Source organism: Desmodus rotundus, chromosome 3, assembly GCF_022682495.2.
Source record: "Desmodus rotundus isolate HL8 chromosome 3, HLdesRot8A.1, whole genome shotgun sequence".
Taxonomy (NCBI): Eukaryota; Metazoa; Chordata; class Mammalia; order Chiroptera; family Phyllostomidae; genus Desmodus; species Desmodus rotundus.
The window spans coordinates 148,305,894-148,324,242 of NC_071389.1; the positions used below are offsets into that span (position 1 = coordinate 148,305,894).

An 18,349-nucleotide genomic window follows, 5' to 3' on the forward strand; every position below is an offset into this window, starting at 1 on the left:
TATATTTGGAAAAACTAATGTTGGCTTGAGTATATACAAAGCATTAGGACCCAGAACTCTCTTAAAGATCTTCATGGGCAAAACCATGCATGAGCCAGCCCAGGGCAAGCAGGAGTCCCTGAATTAGAGAGGCCGTCCCATAGGCCAACAGATAGGGCAGACAGGGAATGACTACAGAAGGGAAAAACAAACAAAAACTAAAGAAAGGTCATTCCATCTTGTTTCAAACCAAATAAACCCTCCAACCCTACCCAAGGCAAAGAAGAATTGCCTTTCCACAGAACACACCAGACTATAGGCTTGTTTTGGTTGTTGGTGGTATTGTTTTGTTTTTTTAGATTTTATTTACTTACTTTTAGAGAGAGGAGAGGGGAGGGAGAAAAAGAGAGAGAAACATTGATCAGTTGCCTCTCATATGTTCCCTGACTAGGACTGAACCTGCAACTTAAGCATGTGCCCTGCCCAGGAATTGAACTTGCAACCCTTTGCTTTGCAGGGCCCAACCAACTGAACTACAATGGTCAGGGTGGGGTTTTTTTGGGTTTTGTTTTTAATCGATCTAGGAGAGAGAGAGAGAGAGAGAGAATTGATTTGTTGTTCCACTTACTGATGTATTCACTGGTTGCTTCTTGTATGTGCCTTGGCCGGGCATCAAACCTACAACCTTGATGTGCAGGGACGATGCTCCAGCCAACCGAGCTACCAGGCCAGGACTGGAGTATAGTTTTGATAATTATTTTCCCATGGTTACCCTTGAGCTCATTTTAATCCAAAATTAAAAAGTGATTATTCTGTGGTACAGCCAGCCTCTAGACAAGGCTCAGCACTGTGCCATAATGCTTCTTTTAGGGATGAGGTCATTTCCTGGGATAATTCAATTCAACAGTTAATTTTGGGAAGAGCTAGCTGAATGATGGAGGCTTGTAGTCAGAGACTTGAGTCTGACTCCTGCCCCCACTACTTATTAACTAGGTTATCTTATTCGATTAAGTCATAATTTCTAAGTCTTAGTTTCCTCATCTTGAAACAGAACTAATAACTACTTTTGTAGGTCTCTGGTAGGAGGAAGGGATAGACTATGTAAAGGTTGACACACCATAAACACTAGACAATAGCTCTTATTTACGTAAGTTCCTACTAAATAAAGATGCTGTGTTAGGCCTTGTGAAGATGCAGGTGAATGTTCTAGCTGCAAGTGATAAAATTCCTGCATGTGCTGAGTGTTCAATGAGGAACACAGGGGCAAGAAATTAAAATAGATAAAACTTTGGAAGTATTTGACGGTTATAAAATGCTTAAGGGCTTAGCGTCAAGAACACCAATTCCTAAGCAGCTACCAAATAACTGGTAGAGATAAGAGAACCCAGACATCCTAGCAACCACCAGGGTGACCTTTTCGCAGTCTCAGGACCTCATCGAAGTGCCTAGGAAGCTGTTTCTGGTCGGGATATTTTCTGGCCATTTGACTCCTCACTCACCAATACCGCGTGCCAGAGACTAGGTATTTGGTCTCTACGCCCCACTAGGAGGTGGGTTACTAAGTGCCAATTCTGTCCTTTGAAGGTTGCTAAATGGCCTTTTGAATAGGGTTCACTTTTATCCTAGTGTGGAGAGTTACAGCTGTTTCTCTAAATTCCATCGTTCTGATCCCGCCGAGACCCCGCGGAGCTCACCAAGCTTCGCAACGCCCCAATCACATCCCCCCCCCCCCCCCCCCCGCATCTGCACGCACCGCCTGCCGACCCCAGCGAGTCGCTGGCCCCAGGAATCCGCAGCCCACCTCCTTGCACTTATTGGGTAGGCTCCTCTTTTCCCCCGCCCTCAAGTTTTTTGCTTCCTCAGTGATTGGATTTCGGCATTATTCATCCCAACTCTCAGACACCCACCTCTGCTCACCCTGCACTAAGGTGCCCTCCGCCCTAACCCGGGACACCTGACCCATCCTCTGTCCAGTGCGTATTGAGCGCTCTTGGCAGTGGTCAGAGCTGTATAGGGACAGGCTCCTCCTCCTGCCACAATCCCACCCACCAGGCCCCAACTCTCCTACACCTCGTGGGCTTCACACTCTATCACAGAGCTCCCCCCATAGTCCTCGCCCCGCTTCCTCCGCTCCGCCTCCCAACCGCTGTTCAGACGCCCTGGGCGCTCTGGCGGAACGGGCGACGTGCAAGGGGGATGCGCTCCATGAGGGCTCTGCAGAATGCTCTGAGCAGGGCCGGCAGTCACTGCCGGCGGGGAGGCTGGGGTCACCTGAGCCGGAGCCCCCTCCTTGGTGGGAGCGTCCGGCACCACCTCAGTGAGGCCGCAGCGCAGGGCAGGGAGACGCCGCACAGCCACCAGCCGCAGCACCTGGATCAGTAAGGCTTGCGCGACGGGTAGGGAACAGGCTCCCACTCACTAGCTCCCAAGTTGCATTCCTCGGGAGCGCATCTCTCCTCTCCTAGCTCACTAGCCTGCGATGCCTTTTCCTTTAAATTCGGGGCTTTGGGTCCGCCGTGCTCAAGCGGTAAACTGCCGTCGCCCTGGGAGGGCGCTTGGTCAGGTCGGTCTTCGGGATGGTGCCTGGCCGAGGTGCGTACCTAACTGGGAACGTAGATGCGCGGAGTGTTTCTCGGGCGCACAAGTCTGAGTGCAGGGCCGTGTGTGCACCACCCAACCTCACCTTCCCTTTCCTCCCCATCCTCGCGTACGTTTTAGGGAATGCGTGGATATGCAGCAGCCTCTCGCCTCCAGTGGGTCTGTCAGTGTGGGGTCTGTCAGTGTCTTGTGTCTGTGTTTCAGCGTATCCTCCGCGTGTGATGTGTGATGCGCCTGTATTATTGGTACGCAGGTACGTGCATGTGTCGTTTGCAATAAGTGTTGAGTGTGTGGGTTATCAAGGCTCCCAAATCTGTTGCTAAAGGTGGTTTTCCAATTGGTTGTTGAATGAGGAAAATCTTTATAATGGGGGGGGGGCATAATAAGACGCAGTTTTCCCAAATCAGAGCCCGTCAGATGTGTTATGTTATCTGCTGCTCAGCCTTACTGATCTAAAGGGCTGTCTCTCTTATCTTGGGCCCTTATTCTGCCTGAGAGGCTACACCTCTAACCCCCACTACCTAAGAACACTTAGTGGCCGGGCCTCTTTTCTCCCAGACACGGACGGAGCAGAGCAGGAAATCTTGCCCTCCCCAGAAGTCAACATAGACACTATCCAAGTAGCCCCTGCTCCGTTATAGCAGGAACAGGAAATGGGCCATCTCCCCTGTCATTGACACCTACTGATGACTTTCAGAAAGACATCACACCATAATTAAAGTAGTCAGACAGACACAGCACTACCTCACCACCACTGGAGTCCCTGTGCTGACAGGTAACAGACCAATAGGTATTACTTGTTTATCAATGATAATTTTTATGCTGTACTTTTCCATCAGCCTCTTCTCAAGGAGACATGGAATATTTAAACTTTAAAGAATAAGCCCTCTCTCTCCTGATCTACTGCCTCCCCTTTCCCCAAAAATTGCCATGGGAGAAATGCTGGTGGGATAGAGCAAAGGCTTAACCTCCCTCACCCTCACACCTTCTGTAGGATGGGGAGTAAGAAGTGTCCCTGGTCCTCTGTCCCCTTTCCTTATCCAGTGGAGTCAGATGATGGGAGTGTTTTGAGGAAGCTTTATCCTCCTGCTCATGGCTGCCAGTTCTCCCAGGGACTTCTTGCTAAGGGCCTTGGACTGATGCTCCCTTGGGCAGGAGTTGAGAGTACTGGAGGGGGATGGGCTCTGGGAGTGTGACACCATGAAGGGGAGGGGTTCTTGAGTGGTGGGGCAGGAGGGCTGCAAAGAGAAAATGCCTGTTATTCCAGTTATTGTTTGTTTTTTTTCTAAGATTTTATTTGTTTGTCTTTAGAGAGGGGGCAAGGGAGGGAGAAAAAGAGGGAGGGAGACATCCATGTGTGAGAGATACATCTATCAGTTGCCTTTCACATGCCCCCTAACTGGGGACCTGGCCCAACCCAGGCATGTGCCCTGACTGGGAATCAAACCAGTGACCCTTTGGTTTGCAGGCTGGCGCTCAATCCACTGAGCCACACAAGCCAGGGATGTTTGCTTTTTTAATATTTAGCTTTATTGTATTTTTATTATAAAAGAAAAACAAGATAAATAGAACATCAAGAAAAAAAATAAAGATCCCAATATTAGGTGTAACCAGTTGATTTTGTGATATATATCCAAATATATGCTATATATGTATATATAAAATTTAACAAAAATAGGGTCATGGCATTCATATTCTTTGGTAACCTATCTTTTCCATTTATGAACAGCTTTTAATATCCCAGAATGTTTATATGTGATATTACCATTCTAATGGCTGCCATTTTGCCATTTTAAGATTCCATTGTATGAAGTATCATAATGTAACAAAGTTTAAACTTAGTTAGTACATATTCTTGTGTATTTGTTCAATTATTTCCTAAATTACTAGGAAATTTTGCTCTTCAGGGATGTATCATTGATATCTTGTGTAACCTCCTAGAGATATTTTATGCACATATCAGCAAATACATGTTGATATTATTTCCCTTTTTTTATACAAATAGTGTCATACTATACACATTGTTCTTCACTTTGCTTTTTTCCCCTCAACATTACGTTGTAGATCAATCCCTATGTGGGTCAAAGGGTGTGCAGTTTTTTTAAGGCTTGCGATACACTCAGTAGAATGGCATTATTTCCTGTCTTCATTCAGCTTGAGGCAGAAAAACCTGCCCTCAAAGTGTTCCTGTGTACTTTCCTTCTTGGGGTATTCCTAAGATATCTTTTTCATCTCTTCCTCTGTCACCACATGAGTCCTCACTTCCCTATAAGCACTGGACTCCTTGGGACAATGGATTTCCTCGGAAACAGGAAGACTCCCCCTTCTCTCGGTATTCCTCCTTGAACAAATACATACACTCACATCCCTAGTCTATGCCAAGCTTCTTGAGAGGCTTTTTATTTTTAATGCATTGTTTCAACAGTTAATATATTCATATTCATATATATCATTCAGTAGATAATATATGCACATCCATATGGTTCAACATTCAAAATTTACAAAAAGATATATAGTAGGAAATATCCCTCCCTCCCACTCCTCTTGCCCAGCACCTGCCTCATCTCCCAAGGGAGAGATAAATCAGTCTTCCAGAAATATTTTGTGCCTGAAAAAGCAAATGTTTGTGTGTTTGTGTGTATATGGGGGGGTGTCCATATATATATATATATAGACACACACATATATACATATATATATTCATATTCTTTCCTTTTAAACATGAAGAGTACCATGCTAAAAACAGTGTTTTACAGCTTGTTTCTTTTAGTTAATATTACATCATATTAAATCACCCTCATATTATGCACACCCTCACTTCTTTTTACACTGCGTAATATTCCAGTATGTGAATATACTGTAGTTTCCCTATTCAGTCCCTGTTGATGCACATTTAGGTTGTTTCCAGTCTTACTGTCCCCGACTCTGCAGTGAATGTTACTTTGCAGGCATGTGAGTACACTTATAGGGTAAATGCCTGGGAGTCAAATTGCTGGGTCAAAGGGTTCTGAAGGGTCTTAATCTCAAATAGCTGTCATATTTGGAATGATCTGGTCAAATAATTCCTCCAAACCTGTTAACGTATTAATGGGAGAACTCTGGAAGACGAAAAAGCCTTCAGTACTTGGAACTTCAAGTGTTATAAGCCAGCTAGACAGAGAATTTGGGGAACATAGAACTTTCTACAAATGTAACTAGGTGATTCTTTACTGAAGACCCACTATGTGCTAGGGATGTCACTCAATACTAGGAAGACGGAAATACATAAAACACAAAGACCTAACAGTGGAATAAGGGAAGTTGTTCTGTCAATAAGATAGTGGATTGGGTCATACCAGCAGCGTAGCAAAATCTGGAGGTTTGGGGAAGCCTTTAAGGAGTTAGTAACATTTGATCTGGACCTTGAAGGATAAGCAGGACTGTGCAACGTGAAGGAGAAAAAGATTATTGCATGCAGAAGTTTTAGCATAAGCGAAGGCCAGGAAGCCTGACAGTGCCTGGCCTGTTTGGGGAGCCACCTGGCATGACTGGAGTGTGGGGGCATGGCGAAGAATAGGAAAGGGATGTTAGCAGGTTCTAAAGAGCTTCAATGTCATGCCAAGAAATACGAACTTATTTTTAGGCACAATGGAGCTATCAAAGTTTTTAAGTAGAGAAATGATATTTGAGTTTTACAAAGATAGCCGACACATTGTGGAAGATGGGTTGGAAGTCAGGAGAGTGTAGTACTGTTAGGTAACAGGCAATAAGGAGCTGGCAATAAGGAAGCATCATTTACCAAGCATCTACTTTGTGAAAGACAGTGGAATGTTATTTTAATAAAGCCTCACATCACCCGGGTAAAGCAGACATTACTACCCTTATTTTATAGATGAGGAAGCAGGTTCAGCAGTATTAAGTAACCCTACTATCCATATTAAGATCACACAGCTATTAAGGGGTAAACTCTGGTTCTTTCTACTATACCATGCTGGCTCTGGGGAAGAGAAGAAAAGAGGTGGATTTGAGACATGAAAGTAGACTTAGCCAATGTTACCAACTGAACATGGATGTAAGGTATGGGAATTATCCAAATGGTTGGCACCTGGATAAGTGGTAATACTGTGAACCCAGATGGAAACACAAGAAGAGGAGCAGAGGGGAGGAGGTGAAATGACCTCACATTTGGACACGTTGAGATTGTGGTGCATGTGGGACATCTAGAAATGGAAGTGTCTAGAAGGCAGCTAGAAATAAAAGTCAAGAACAACAGAAAGCTAGTGAGTATAATTTAAGACTTCTCAGAACAGATGTGAAAGCTGGAATTACAGGGATAGATCAGATAGCTCAGTGAGGAAGCCTGGGGTGAAGACACCTGTGTTCCAGAAGGAGGAGCAGGTCGAAGTTCTCAGGTTCCTGCCTTCCTCCCCATCTCTGTCCCCAAACAGTGATTCGTCAGAGAGTGGCATGCTGTCCCGCTTGGGTGATCTGCTCTTCTACACTATCGCTGAGGGACAGGAACGAATCCCTATCCACAAGTTCACTACTGTAAGTTCCTCTCCACCTGCTCAGAACCCTAATCCTTTGGGATCTCTTGAAAGTGGAGAATGGAGGGTAGACCAAGTGCAGAGCAGCTAATAATGGGTTGCTATTTGAGGATGAATAGTAGATGCCTAGGCTGATGAGACAATCCCATTCCTGCCCCAGGGTGGGAAAGTTAAACCCTCTGACTCAGCCCATCTTCTTGGTTTGGGACTTTGACCCAAAGAGTTCAGAAACCAGCTGTCGTGATGAAAAAGGGCAGGAAACCCCCTTTAGCCTTCAAAGCTGCTCCATTCCATCTTTTCTTAGTATGGAAACCCATTTGTTACACCTAATGTAGTAGTTAGGGTTGAGCTGATTGTTGTCCATCAGGGAAGATTATTAGGATTAAATTACTGTTCTTGTAGCTGACCTGACCAGCTGCTTCTTTACCCTAAAGGCACTGAAGGCTACTGGGCTGCAGACGTCAGATCCCCGGCTCCGGGACTGCATGAGCCAGATGCGCCGCATGGTTCGGGAGTCCAGCAGTGGTGGCCTCTTAGACCGGGACCTCTTCCAAAAGTGAGGACCCCAGAAACAAGAACACTTCTCTCACAACTGTTTTTGGGCATAGATTGTAAGAGCAGGGAGGGATCTTGAGGATGGATAGTTCAACCCCTCATTTTATTTTATTATTTAATTGTTACACAAGCTAACACATGAGTCTGCATATACTCATTATAGGAATTCAAACAGTGTAGAAACACATGTTCTCCTTTCCCTGTCTCCCCAATCCCAGTTCCATTTCCAAGAAGTAAATAACATTAACAGATTACTGGATATCTTTTATTTTTATTTTATCTTTTTAGAGAGAGGGAGAAACATTGATTTGTTGTTCCATTCATTTATGCGTTCATTGGTTGCTGCTTGTATGTGCCCTGACCAGGGATCAAACCTGCAACCTCGCATATCGGGATGATGCTCTAACCTACTGAGCTGCCCGGCCAGGGCTTAGTGGGTATCTTTTAGATAATGTCCTACGCATTTACATACATATAGGAATATATGTAAATATGTTTATATGATTTAGGATTTTTAATATGTAAATAGTTAATTAAAATATAAATATTTGGGATTTAACAAATATTATTTGGGTATTTATTTTCCTTGAGATATCTTCCCACATTATTCCAACCCCTCATTTTAGAGGCAAAGAAACTTAAGACCCAGAAAGATAATGAGACGTACCAAAGGTCACACCGCTATTGGTCCCAAACCTGATGACTCCTCACACCTTATTTATTCCCAATTTCTATGGCTCCAGAGTGAGTCACAGCTGCACCATCTCCCTAACCCACTTATGTCTGGAATCCAGGTGTGTGAGCAGCAACATTGTACTCCTGACCCAGGCATTCCGAAAGAAGTTTGTCATTCCTGATTTTGAGGAGTTCACGGGCCACGTGGATCGAATCTTTGAGGATGCTAAGGAGCTCACTGGAGGCAAAGTGAGGGCCAGGGGACTAAGGGAGTGGCAAGGGCTCTGAGCCAGATATACCCTGCTTCTCGGAGGTTTCCTGGGGCTGGGAATCCAGTGGATGAGAAACAGAACCTCTAAAAATAGGGACAAGAGCTTTATGTATTTCTATACATGTGACTTCTAGAACAGTGAGGGAATCTGAGGTTTTGGGTTTGGGGCGGGGATCTGAGGTTTTTATGGGGACATTTGGCATTAGGACTCAATAGGACTTTGAAAGAGACCTATAGGGTAATTGAGCCTAAGAACCAAAAAAGGAAGCTGATCCGGAGTTCTCTTTTTACCTTCCATGGCGTTACTGCCATCTCTGTAAGAGAGGAGCTACAGAAAGGTAAGGTCTTCTTAAGTCTCGGGTAACTCTGGGAACAAGAGGCAAGAGGGAACCATGTTGCCCTGCAGAAAAAAGAATTTTAGCTTTTTTAGGAAAAGATTTTATTTTTATTTATTTTTAGAGAGAGGAGAAGGAAGGGAGAAAGAGAGGGAGAGAAACATCGATGTGCCAGAGATACATCAATAGATTGTCTCTTGCATGTCCCCAACTGGGGACCCAACCCACAACCCAGGCATGTGCCGTGACCAGGAATGAAATTGGCGACCTTTAAGTTCGCAGGCCGGCACTCAATCCACTGAGCAACACCAGCCAGGGTGAACTTTAGCCTTTATCTAAAAGATTCTCCTGACCCTGAACCTCAGCTCTATTCCCTTTCCCACATCCATACCTCCATTCTGTCCCTGTTTTCTCTCTCCATTCATGACCAGGTGGCCTCCTACATCCCTCAACTGGCCAAGTCAAATCCAGACCTGTGGGGTGTCTCCCTGTGCACTGTGGATGGTCAGCGGTGAGATGCTGGGTGCGAGGGAGGGAGGCAGGGCACAGGTGCGGAACACAGGCCGCCTCTCATGGCAGCTGTCTACCACCAGGCACTCCGTGGGCCACACGAAGATCCCCTTCTGCCTGCAGTCCTGTGTGAAGCCCCTCACCTACGCCATCTCTGTAAGCACCCTAGGCACCGACTATGTGCACAAGTTTGTGGGGAAGGAGCCCAGCGGCCTGCGCTACAACAAGCTCTCCCTCAATGAGGAAGGTGAGCGCTACCAGAGCTCACACCAGACTCATAAATGCCCGCTTCCTATTCCCACCCCCCTCACCTCTGTCCTTTTTTGTTTGTTTCTCTGCCCTTCCTGATTATCTCTGTCATTCCATCCTTCCCAGCAAAGAAATCTTTCTAGTCTAGCAAGTAGAGTGGGTAGTCTAAAAATGCAGTTTTTCTCAGTGGCTGAGAAGACACTGGGTGGTTTGTATTTCCCCAGGAATCCCCCATAACCCTATGGTCAATGCTGGTGCCATTGTCGTGAGTTCCTTGATCAAGGTCAGTGCCACCCCAGCCTTCTCTAAACCCCTTCATTCCTGTATACCTCATATCTGTCCAGCTCTCCAGGGAGACCAGGGAGAAGTGAGCAGGTCCTGACCCCGGCCTAGGACCGAGGGCCAAATGCCAGACACAGGTGGGAGGACAGCACTATTAGGCGCTGATTGGACACTTCTGGATGAGGGGAACACGGAAGGAAGGGTGAATGGCCAGGCCAGGGCAGCTATTCACGTCACCTGGACCTGTGAGGACACACAGAAGGAAGGGTGAATGGCCAGGCCAGGGCAGCTATTCACGTCACCTGGAACGTGAGTTGGCCTTGAGCAAGGGTGTCGGGCTGGCCTGTCAGCTGTAGGTCTCCCAGGGCTTGAGCAAGAACCTGAGAGCAATGTGGGCAGCAATGCTTTGGAGCCAATCAGTGCCCCTCCTGGGAAAGGTGGTGTTGAGAACCCTTCCCCCAGGGACTTAGGTGTCAGAGTCCCTGTGGTGTTGACACTGTAGCTGACATGTGCAGGAGGGGGGGGGGGGGCAGACCAGGCTCTGGCCCTTCCCTTGCTCTGGGATAGCCCTACCTATAGTTCTGTATCTGGGACCTGCCTGACCCATTCCCATCCAAGGAGAGACCCTATTGGACTTGACTCCTAGTTAAAATCTTTAGCTTTATTTCAATTATCAACATAATTGATATACTTGACTATTATAATATATGCAACGCACAACTGCATCCCATTCCTGTCACCCCAGTCCCGGAGAAGGCTATGGGAGCCAGGGAAGGGGTAGAGTAAGGGTCCAGAACCGGGGTAAGGATGGGGATCTGGAATCAAGGGCGGGGGTGGGGGCTTGAGGACAGGATTGGAATCGGGAGAATGAAAGTGGGGGCAGGGATGAGGGTTGGAATTGAGAATGGAAGTGGGAGTGAGACTCGGGACGAGTGAGGTTCTAGATGGGGTGAGGTTGTTTGTATTCATTACTTGATAATAAAATCTATACGTGCACGGATACAAAAGTCTCCATTGTTTTTAAGAAAAAGAAAAAGGACAAAGTCATTGTAAAATGTACATTTCCAGTAGCAAAACCAGTTTAACACTTTGACTGGGTCCTCTGACCCTCCTCTGTCACCCTCCTAGGCTTAAAATATTGACCTCTCTCTCTTTCTCTCTGCAGATGGATTGTAACAAAGCAGAGAAGTTTGATTTTGTAAGTTCCCTTGCTGCTCAGCTCCTGGCTGCTTTTCTCCACGGCATGTTGTCCTCTCCAGCTGCCCCGGTGCCTGGCTCTACCCCACTTTGGTGGTGCGCCAGTCCGTACTAGAAGCCTTCTTTCCCGAAGTGTGGGGACCTGCGGGTCTGAGAGAGGAAAGCCGCCTGAAGCCCCTGCTGGGATATGAACTGAGGAGTTCAGAGAGTTAACCTCATGTGTATTCAGTAGGGTCCTTACCCACCTCGTGCCTTCCATGCCCCTTTTTCTCTTCTAGGTGTTGCAGTATCTGAATAAGATGGCTGGAAATGAATACATGGGTTTCAGCAATGCCACGTAAGGCCTCGTTCACAGGATTGGCTGAATGCATTGTTGGGAGGCGGGGATGATGGAGGAGGGGGATGATAGAATCTTAGGAGGAAGAAATCCCAGGGGAACTTTGGCCTCCCAGCTTCCTCTGGGCCCCTTCACTGGCTTTTGTTTACATTGTAAAAGAATTCGCTCCCTTTCTATTAGTAGTGAGTGAGCCAGGTAGTGTGAGGGTTTCTTGCCAAGCCCCTCAAAGCCAAAATCCTCACCAGTTTTCCTAGCCTAGGTGACCAGACAGTTTGGGGTGTTTTGTGTCTCACACTTTATAGTAAAGCTCTGACCAGTGCTCACTGGTGTTCAAGTGTCCCAGTATTACTGTAAGAAATTCCAAAGGGGCTGATTCAGTTTAACTTGTGCGATCAGGTCTGTCTCTCTCAGGGAAGGCACTTTTTCCCCCTTTTCCTCAAACCCACCCCTCAAACATCAAGTACTAAACTGCATGTTGGCTTCAGATTCCAGTCAGAGAAGGAAACGGGGGATCGGAATTACGCCATCGGCTATTATCTAAAGGAAAAGAAGGTAACTGGGAGGCTGGTGCGGAAAGTCCCTGGGAGTGCCGTGGCTGGGGCTGGGAACTTTGGCTGAGATCCTGCTAGTGTGACTGGGACGACTGGTGGCCTGAAGAAAAATGTTCTCTCCTGTTTTTCCTCGCAGTGCTTTCCTAAGGGGGTGGACATGATGGCTGCCCTCGATCTCTACTTCCAGGTAGACAAACACTGTCATTCACTCAGGGTCTAGGGAACAGGACCGCCTGTGCTCCTTGCTCTGACCCGAAGGGATGCCCCTCTCCAGAAACACCAGGGGAACTTGTTGAAAGATCAGGATGCCAAGAACATTGCTCTGCATCCAAGAACACAGTGTTCACGTCCACACCACACCCTCACCTCTCTCTTGTCTCCATAGCTGTGCTCCGTGGAGGTGACCTGTGAATCAGGCAGTGTCATGGCTGCCACCCTGGCCAACGGCGGGATCTGCCCCATCACAGGCGAGAGCGTGCTGAGCGCTGAAGCAGTGCGCAACACCCTCAGCCTCATGCACTCCTGCGGCATGTATGACTTCTCTGGCCAGTTTGCCTTCCATGTGAGTGCTCTGGCCCTTCCATCCATTTATCACAAGCCTATAGCCCACAAAAGAGGATACTGAGTCTCTGAAGGTGGAGAAGCAGAAGCTTATTTGCGCCTATCATTCCCTAACTTCCAGCCAGGCAGTTAGGCCAGGAATCCCTAGTGGTTCGTCCAACACATGCCCCCAACACACACACACTTGAAGGCGCAGCTTCTGAGCCAGTCTTCTGCTGCCCTCCACACGGCTGGTGCCGCTTCTGTAGGTTTCAGCTCAGATGTCACTTCCAAGGAGAGGCTTTTCTGACCACCCTCTCTCACGTGGGTCCCCCTCCTACTTCCTCCTCTGTCATAGCACCCTGTATCTTTTCTTCTGTTACCATAAGCTGTAATTCTTTCTATTTGTTTACCTACTTACTATCTCCCACCATAGGGATGTAAGTTAAATTAGAAGCTTTGTCCTAGTCCTAGTTTTAGTCACAGAGTAGATACTCAATAAATATTTCCCTACTGAAGCCATGAACTTAGGGGAACAGGGGAGGACAGGAATCAGAAAAGCTAATTGACAAACCAAAAGGTTGAGACAGGTGTGTCACTGCCCATGCTGTCATTTGGGATGGACTGTCAACCCAGGCTTGGGATACCTCTAGCTCATCCTCAGTTTCATCTCTGTCCCAAGGTGGGCCTGCCAGCCAAGTCAGCTGTGTCAGGAGCCATCCTCCTGGTGGTACCCAATGTCATGGGAATGATGTGTCTGTCCCCTCCACTGGATAAGCTGGGGAATAGTCACAGGGGCATCAATTTCTGCCAGGTGAGTTTGCATGCAATACTAAATATTCTTAAATAAGTAACTAAAGCAATTTTTAGCTCCTATAGTACTAAGTGCAAGGAATAAGTAAATAATCTCTTTGGGCCCTGGATGGTGTGGCTCAGTGGATTGAGCATGGGCCTGCAAACCAAAGGGTCGCCGGTTTGATTCCCAGTCAGGGCACATGCCTGGATTCCAGGCCAGGTCCCCAGTGGGGGATGTGTGAGAGGCAACCACACATTGATGTTTCTCTCCTTCTCTCCTTTCCTTCCCCTCTCTCTAAAAATAAATAAATTAATTTAAAAATATAATCTCTTTGGCTTACAATTTTAGAAGTTGGTGTCTCTCTTCAATTTCCACAACTATGACAACCTGAGGCACTGTGCTCGGAAACTAGACCCACGGCGTGAAGGGGGAGAAGTTAGGGTAAGGAAAACCCCAGGCAGTTGCTAAGAATATTTCAGAATAGAGCATCCATAACACTGCAGGAATACCCTTGGCTAAGCATCCATGGAGGAGGGTCACAGGGCAGAGCTGGGCATGGGTGGGTTCAAAGTCACAGTTAAGCTCAAGTGGGCATGATCTGTTTTCCAGAACAAGACTGTGGTGAACCTGTTATTTGCTGCCTATACTGGAGACGTCTCAGCTCTTCGAAGGTACTTCTGTAACCAAATAAGCACAATAAAATACTCCTGGTCAGAGATCTCACAAGGAGTCATCATAGCAAAATAGTTAAGTGCTTCAGATTTAGAGTCAGATAAAATGGACACACACTGCATTTAAATGAGTTTTCAAAATACAGTGCCTTGTGATAAGACCTTAATTAATGATAGCCACTGTTATGATTAACCTGGGTGTTAAAAGCAGAGGTGGTAGGTAGGGACCCTGCCTTAAATGGATTACCGACATCCACAAACAGTGCAGGATACCTACCACAGGTAAGCAGGGACGTTTCTGGAACCATCACACTCCCATTTCTCTGATGTGCGAGTAAGTCTTATCTGGGTAGCAAACACAAACTGTGCAAGGTCTACAGATCTAAGCATAAGCTCTGGAACCTATCCAGTGTGACCCCACTTCAGACAGGACCTAAGTGACTCTAGGCCGATCTGGGTTGCTCCAGCTGCTTTCCACTGCCCTCAGGTTTGCCTTGTCAGCCATGGACATGGAACAGAAAGACTATGACTCCCGCACAGCCTTGCACGTTGCTGCAGCTGAAGGTATCTGAAGGTTCACTAAGAGGGGAAGTAGATCCTAAGACTCTTCCTTTTCTACCAAGAGTACTCCTCATTGGGTATGCCCTCACGGTTACGGGGGCAGCCACTTGTTTTGTCCAGATGCCCTGCAGTGTGCAGGCTGACTCTTATTGGGTCTATAGGGAGCAAAACGGGAAGAGACCTTCCCCCACCCCCTGCCATCGCTTATGGGTTCAGAATTCCAGCTGCCAAGGATCTGTACCAATGTTAACATGAAAAGGTTCAGGGTCTTGACCCTCTCATTTTCCTTCTGCCCGTATTCCTAGGACACATAGAAGTTGTTAAATTCCTGATCGAGGCTTGCAAAGTGAATCCTTTTGTCAAGGACAGGTGAGTAGGATTAACCTAAAAGGGGCTGGGGGCGGGCAGCAGGTTCTGCACTCCTGCCTTCCAGCCGCCACTGGCATGTGTAGAACCAAGGCACTCCCTGTCTTCTCTGTTCCTCGCAGGTGGGGCAACATTCCCCTGGATGATGCTGTGCAGTTCAATCACCTGGAGGTGGTGAAACTACTTCAAGATTACCAGGACTCCTACACACCATCTGAGACTCAGGCTGAAACAGCAGCTGAGGCTCTGTCTAAAGAGAACTTAGAGAGCATGGTGTGAGCATGGGGCACGCACAGTCCCTGCTCAAGAAAAAGCACGGACTGGCCACACATTTAACCCCTAACCATCAAACAAACACATGCTATGGAGAGCCGCACTGCTTCAGTGGGGACCAAGGCAGACCAGTGCTTTCTGTTGAGTCAGAATACCCCACTCCCTTGGCAGACAAAGTACAGAGAAGTGCCTCGGTGGATACCTGCATCAGAGCTTTTCATGGAGACTGTGGGCTTCTTCAAGGTATAGCCTAATAGCCCAGCCCACTCACAACCTTCCCAAGTCTTCACCCAGGTCCCCTCTTCCTCTCCCTGAAGAAACCATACATGAGAGAAAGACACTGGTGAAGAGGCCCTAGCCGCCATGCACATGTATATATCCACAGAGCTATACACCTGGCTTTAGTTGTCTGGAGAAATCTGCCCCCCTTGGCCAGGAAACAAAAGTTTTATAGACAGAGAAAGTATTTTGTGCTCAAATAAACTTTAATTACACAAGTGATTATTTTTGCTAAACCCAGTCCTTTTTCACCCCTAGAGGCATTCAGTTACATCACCATTATAAAGGTAGAATACGATGGAACCACAGGGTCAGAGAAAGATGTAATTCACATACATACTCACCCTACCAGGTTTTCTTCAACCCCCTAATACTGCTTTAGGTGAAGTGTATTCTGCGGCCAAGGTGGGAGTGGGAGGGTAAGGGCTTGGGTCTGAGCAGGCCCAAAAGTGTATTGTACAAGACCTCAGGTCTCTCTCCTCCCTCTGCAAGTTCCAACTGTAGCAGAAGTGAAGAATTTCTCAAGAATAAAGTTTGCAGCACTAATCCCCTGGGATATCTCCCAAGTGTCTCCCCTTAGTCATGGTTGTAACTGGCCCAATGATTATGACGAGTGCTCACTTTGGTGGCACACATACCAATGATTACATGGATTAACCAGGTGTCAGCTGTGCAGATTAAGGCAGGTGGACTCATGGTGAAGACAGCTGCAGCTGTGTGGGGCTGAGCATCTAGCTTTGAGATACTGGGGAAGGAGGGCTCTATTCTCTCTGACACAGCCAGTAAATGCTTCCTGAGGGACCCAGCCTGTGTGCTTTAGAGAAAGGGCCAAGTCATTGACTGCACCACTGCAGCCAGAGGTAGAAAGCATTTACTGTGGAGAGGCTCAGTACAAACAGCCCCAAGAACAAACAGAAGTTACATTGGCAAAAGGAGAGAGATTCATAGTGATGAATAAATTCAAAAGAAGCTGAAAGTTAAGTCTGCAGGACTGAATATGGTCTGAGAAAGCCTGGGCACAGGGAGGCAGAGGGACTGAAGGTAGCAAGTCGTGGAAAACACATTCATGGCAGCCTAGGAAAATTGGCAGTAGCCTAGCTTTCACAGGTAGAGGACAATGACTAAGACAATGCACAAGGGATGCAACATCAAATTGTAGGAGCCAGAGGTTGCTTGATGCAAAGTTAAAAGGTTTCAGACGTTTTCAGGAGGAGGCTGGCCACGAGTGTGATTAGGGCCTCCAGTGATGGACATTCTAGAGGCCTGTAGGCACCTCAAGCCCTGAGTGTGTCAGCAATTCTCCATCCCAAAGGGCAAACGCAGGCACAACTGGACCCTGGAAATCTGTCTTTAGTGTGTGGACCACAGAAACCCGGCCCACGTCCACCAAGCTCAGCTTCTGGGCCTCATACTCCAGCAGGAGTCCCACCTTCTCTGGCTGCCCGATGCCCTCAATAGGGGCTTTCTCGTTGGCCAACATGGCGTGCCACTTGCGCTGGGCATAGGTGAACACCCAGGAACAATCGTCAACACCGATGCAGCTATCCCGAGAAATGTCCACATTTGCCACTCCTACCCGGAATTGCTGGGAGCGCTTCACTGTCACCTCCCAGTAGTGCCTGCCACTGGTGACCGTTGTGTCTGCCAGCACCACTGCCCACTCCCGGAAGCGCTCTACATTCAGGGCCAATTTGGTGGGCTCCAATCCCACCAGGCCGTATTTGACACCTGTGCCATCTTTGAAGAGAGTCAGACTGCTGTGGGCGGTTTTCTCTTCCAGTTTGAAACTGACTCCTGCAGGAAGAGCAAAGAGACTGGGTGATGACAGGGGCTAGAACCCTAGAACTAGTGACATATGCATATTCCAATCGGAAGCAGGCAGTCAAGAGATCCCGAAGAAGCAAGGAACAGTCAGAATGTCAAGCGTGCAAGAAAGCGGTGGTGCGGCTGTGGGGGGGGGGGACGGGGGGGCGCTTTAGTACGGACAGCCCAAGGAGCCGAAAAGCTCGGACGGGAGAAGCCCTGGGTTTGAAAGAAACCAAATAGTGTCTGTCATAGGTTTGTAATCAACATGAACACATGTTGGGTGAGGGGAAGCGACCCAGGAGGAATTTGGGAATAACAGACGAAAACCATTCTGAAGTATAAGAGAGTAAAAGGAGATAATCCTACCTCTGCGGGCTTCTACGGCAGCAACCCCCAATCGTCTGGCGCCCCAGTGGCACAGGCACAGAGAACGTGCAAAGGGCAGCGCCATCTTGCGTCCGGGAAGAACAGGGCACGCCCCCCTGGCCTGAGACCCCCGCTTCCGGCCCGCCTGCTCCGCTAGCCCAAGGTGCGACGAGGCGCTCGCGCAGTATGATGACGTTAGAGCCAGCGCCCCGCCGGGAGCCGCCATTTTAGTGAGTCACCGGCGGTGGGTACAGTTTATTCAATTTTTTCCGCGGGGAAGAATGCTGCTCACGTTTTAACTGGAGAGGACCTCTAGAGAGGTGGTGTAACAAGATGGTTAAAAGTGATTTTAGAACTAAACAGCAGTTGGGTTCGAACACAGCTCTGTATGTAACTTTAGACAAGTCACTTCTTCTGTGAGCCCTGGTGTTCTCATTTGTAAAATAAAAATATCTAACCGACAGACCTTAGTAAAAATTAGATGAGAGAAAAGCCTAGAATACAACTCGGTAAGTAGCAACCTGTGGGTAAGCGGTAGTTGTTTTAATAAATATTAAATACATAAATACTGTAGGGGTTGGTTTTGTATTTTCGGGGCTAGGAGAGAGGGTTTTAACTCAATACTC

At 47.5% G+C, this 18,349-nt stretch overlaps 2 protein-coding genes across 7 annotated transcripts; one reads left to right on the top strand and one right to left on the bottom strand.

The window, feature by feature from the left end:
• The first annotated feature begins 1,988 nt into the window (after positions 1-1,988).
• GLS2 (glutaminase 2) lies at positions 1,989-15,765 on the top strand. 6 transcript variants are annotated; one of them, XM_053921311.1, is made up of 19 exons: positions 2,278-2,375; positions 2,698-2,830; positions 7,005-7,104; positions 7,538-7,659; positions 8,453-8,582; positions 9,371-9,450; positions 9,533-9,696; positions 9,923-9,981; positions 11,146-11,178; positions 11,456-11,514; positions 12,000-12,066; positions 12,202-12,252; positions 12,451-12,627; positions 13,288-13,419; positions 13,750-13,842; positions 14,011-14,072; positions 14,560-14,636; positions 14,939-15,002; positions 15,122-15,765. In XM_053921311.1, exons 2-19 carry the CDS (start codon positions 2,799-2,801, stop codon positions 15,276-15,278), a joined length of 1,659 nt encoding a protein of 552 aa, XP_053777286.1. In that variant the 5' UTR covers positions 2,278-2,375; positions 2,698-2,798; the 3' UTR covers positions 15,279-15,765. The 6 variants fall into 6 exon arrangements, with proteins under 6 accessions (XP_024432163.2, XP_045040663.1, XP_053777286.1 ...); XM_045184727.2 differs by having other exon boundaries at positions 2,319-2,375; positions 2,782-2,830; XM_045184725.3 differs by lacking the exon at positions 2,278-2,375 and adding an exon at positions 2,438-2,571.
• On the bottom strand, positions 15,737-17,881 carry SPRYD4 (SPRY domain containing 4). Its single transcript, XM_024576398.4, has 2 exons — positions 17,724-17,881; positions 15,737-17,345 (listed from the first exon to the last, which is right to left on the bottom strand). The coding sequence occupies exons 1-2, from the start codon at positions 17,806-17,808 to the stop codon at positions 16,807-16,809; spliced, it is 624 nt and encodes a 207-aa protein (XP_024432166.1). The 5' UTR covers positions 17,809-17,881; the 3' UTR covers positions 15,737-16,806.
• Between the last annotated feature and the right edge of the window lie 468 nt (positions 17,882-18,349).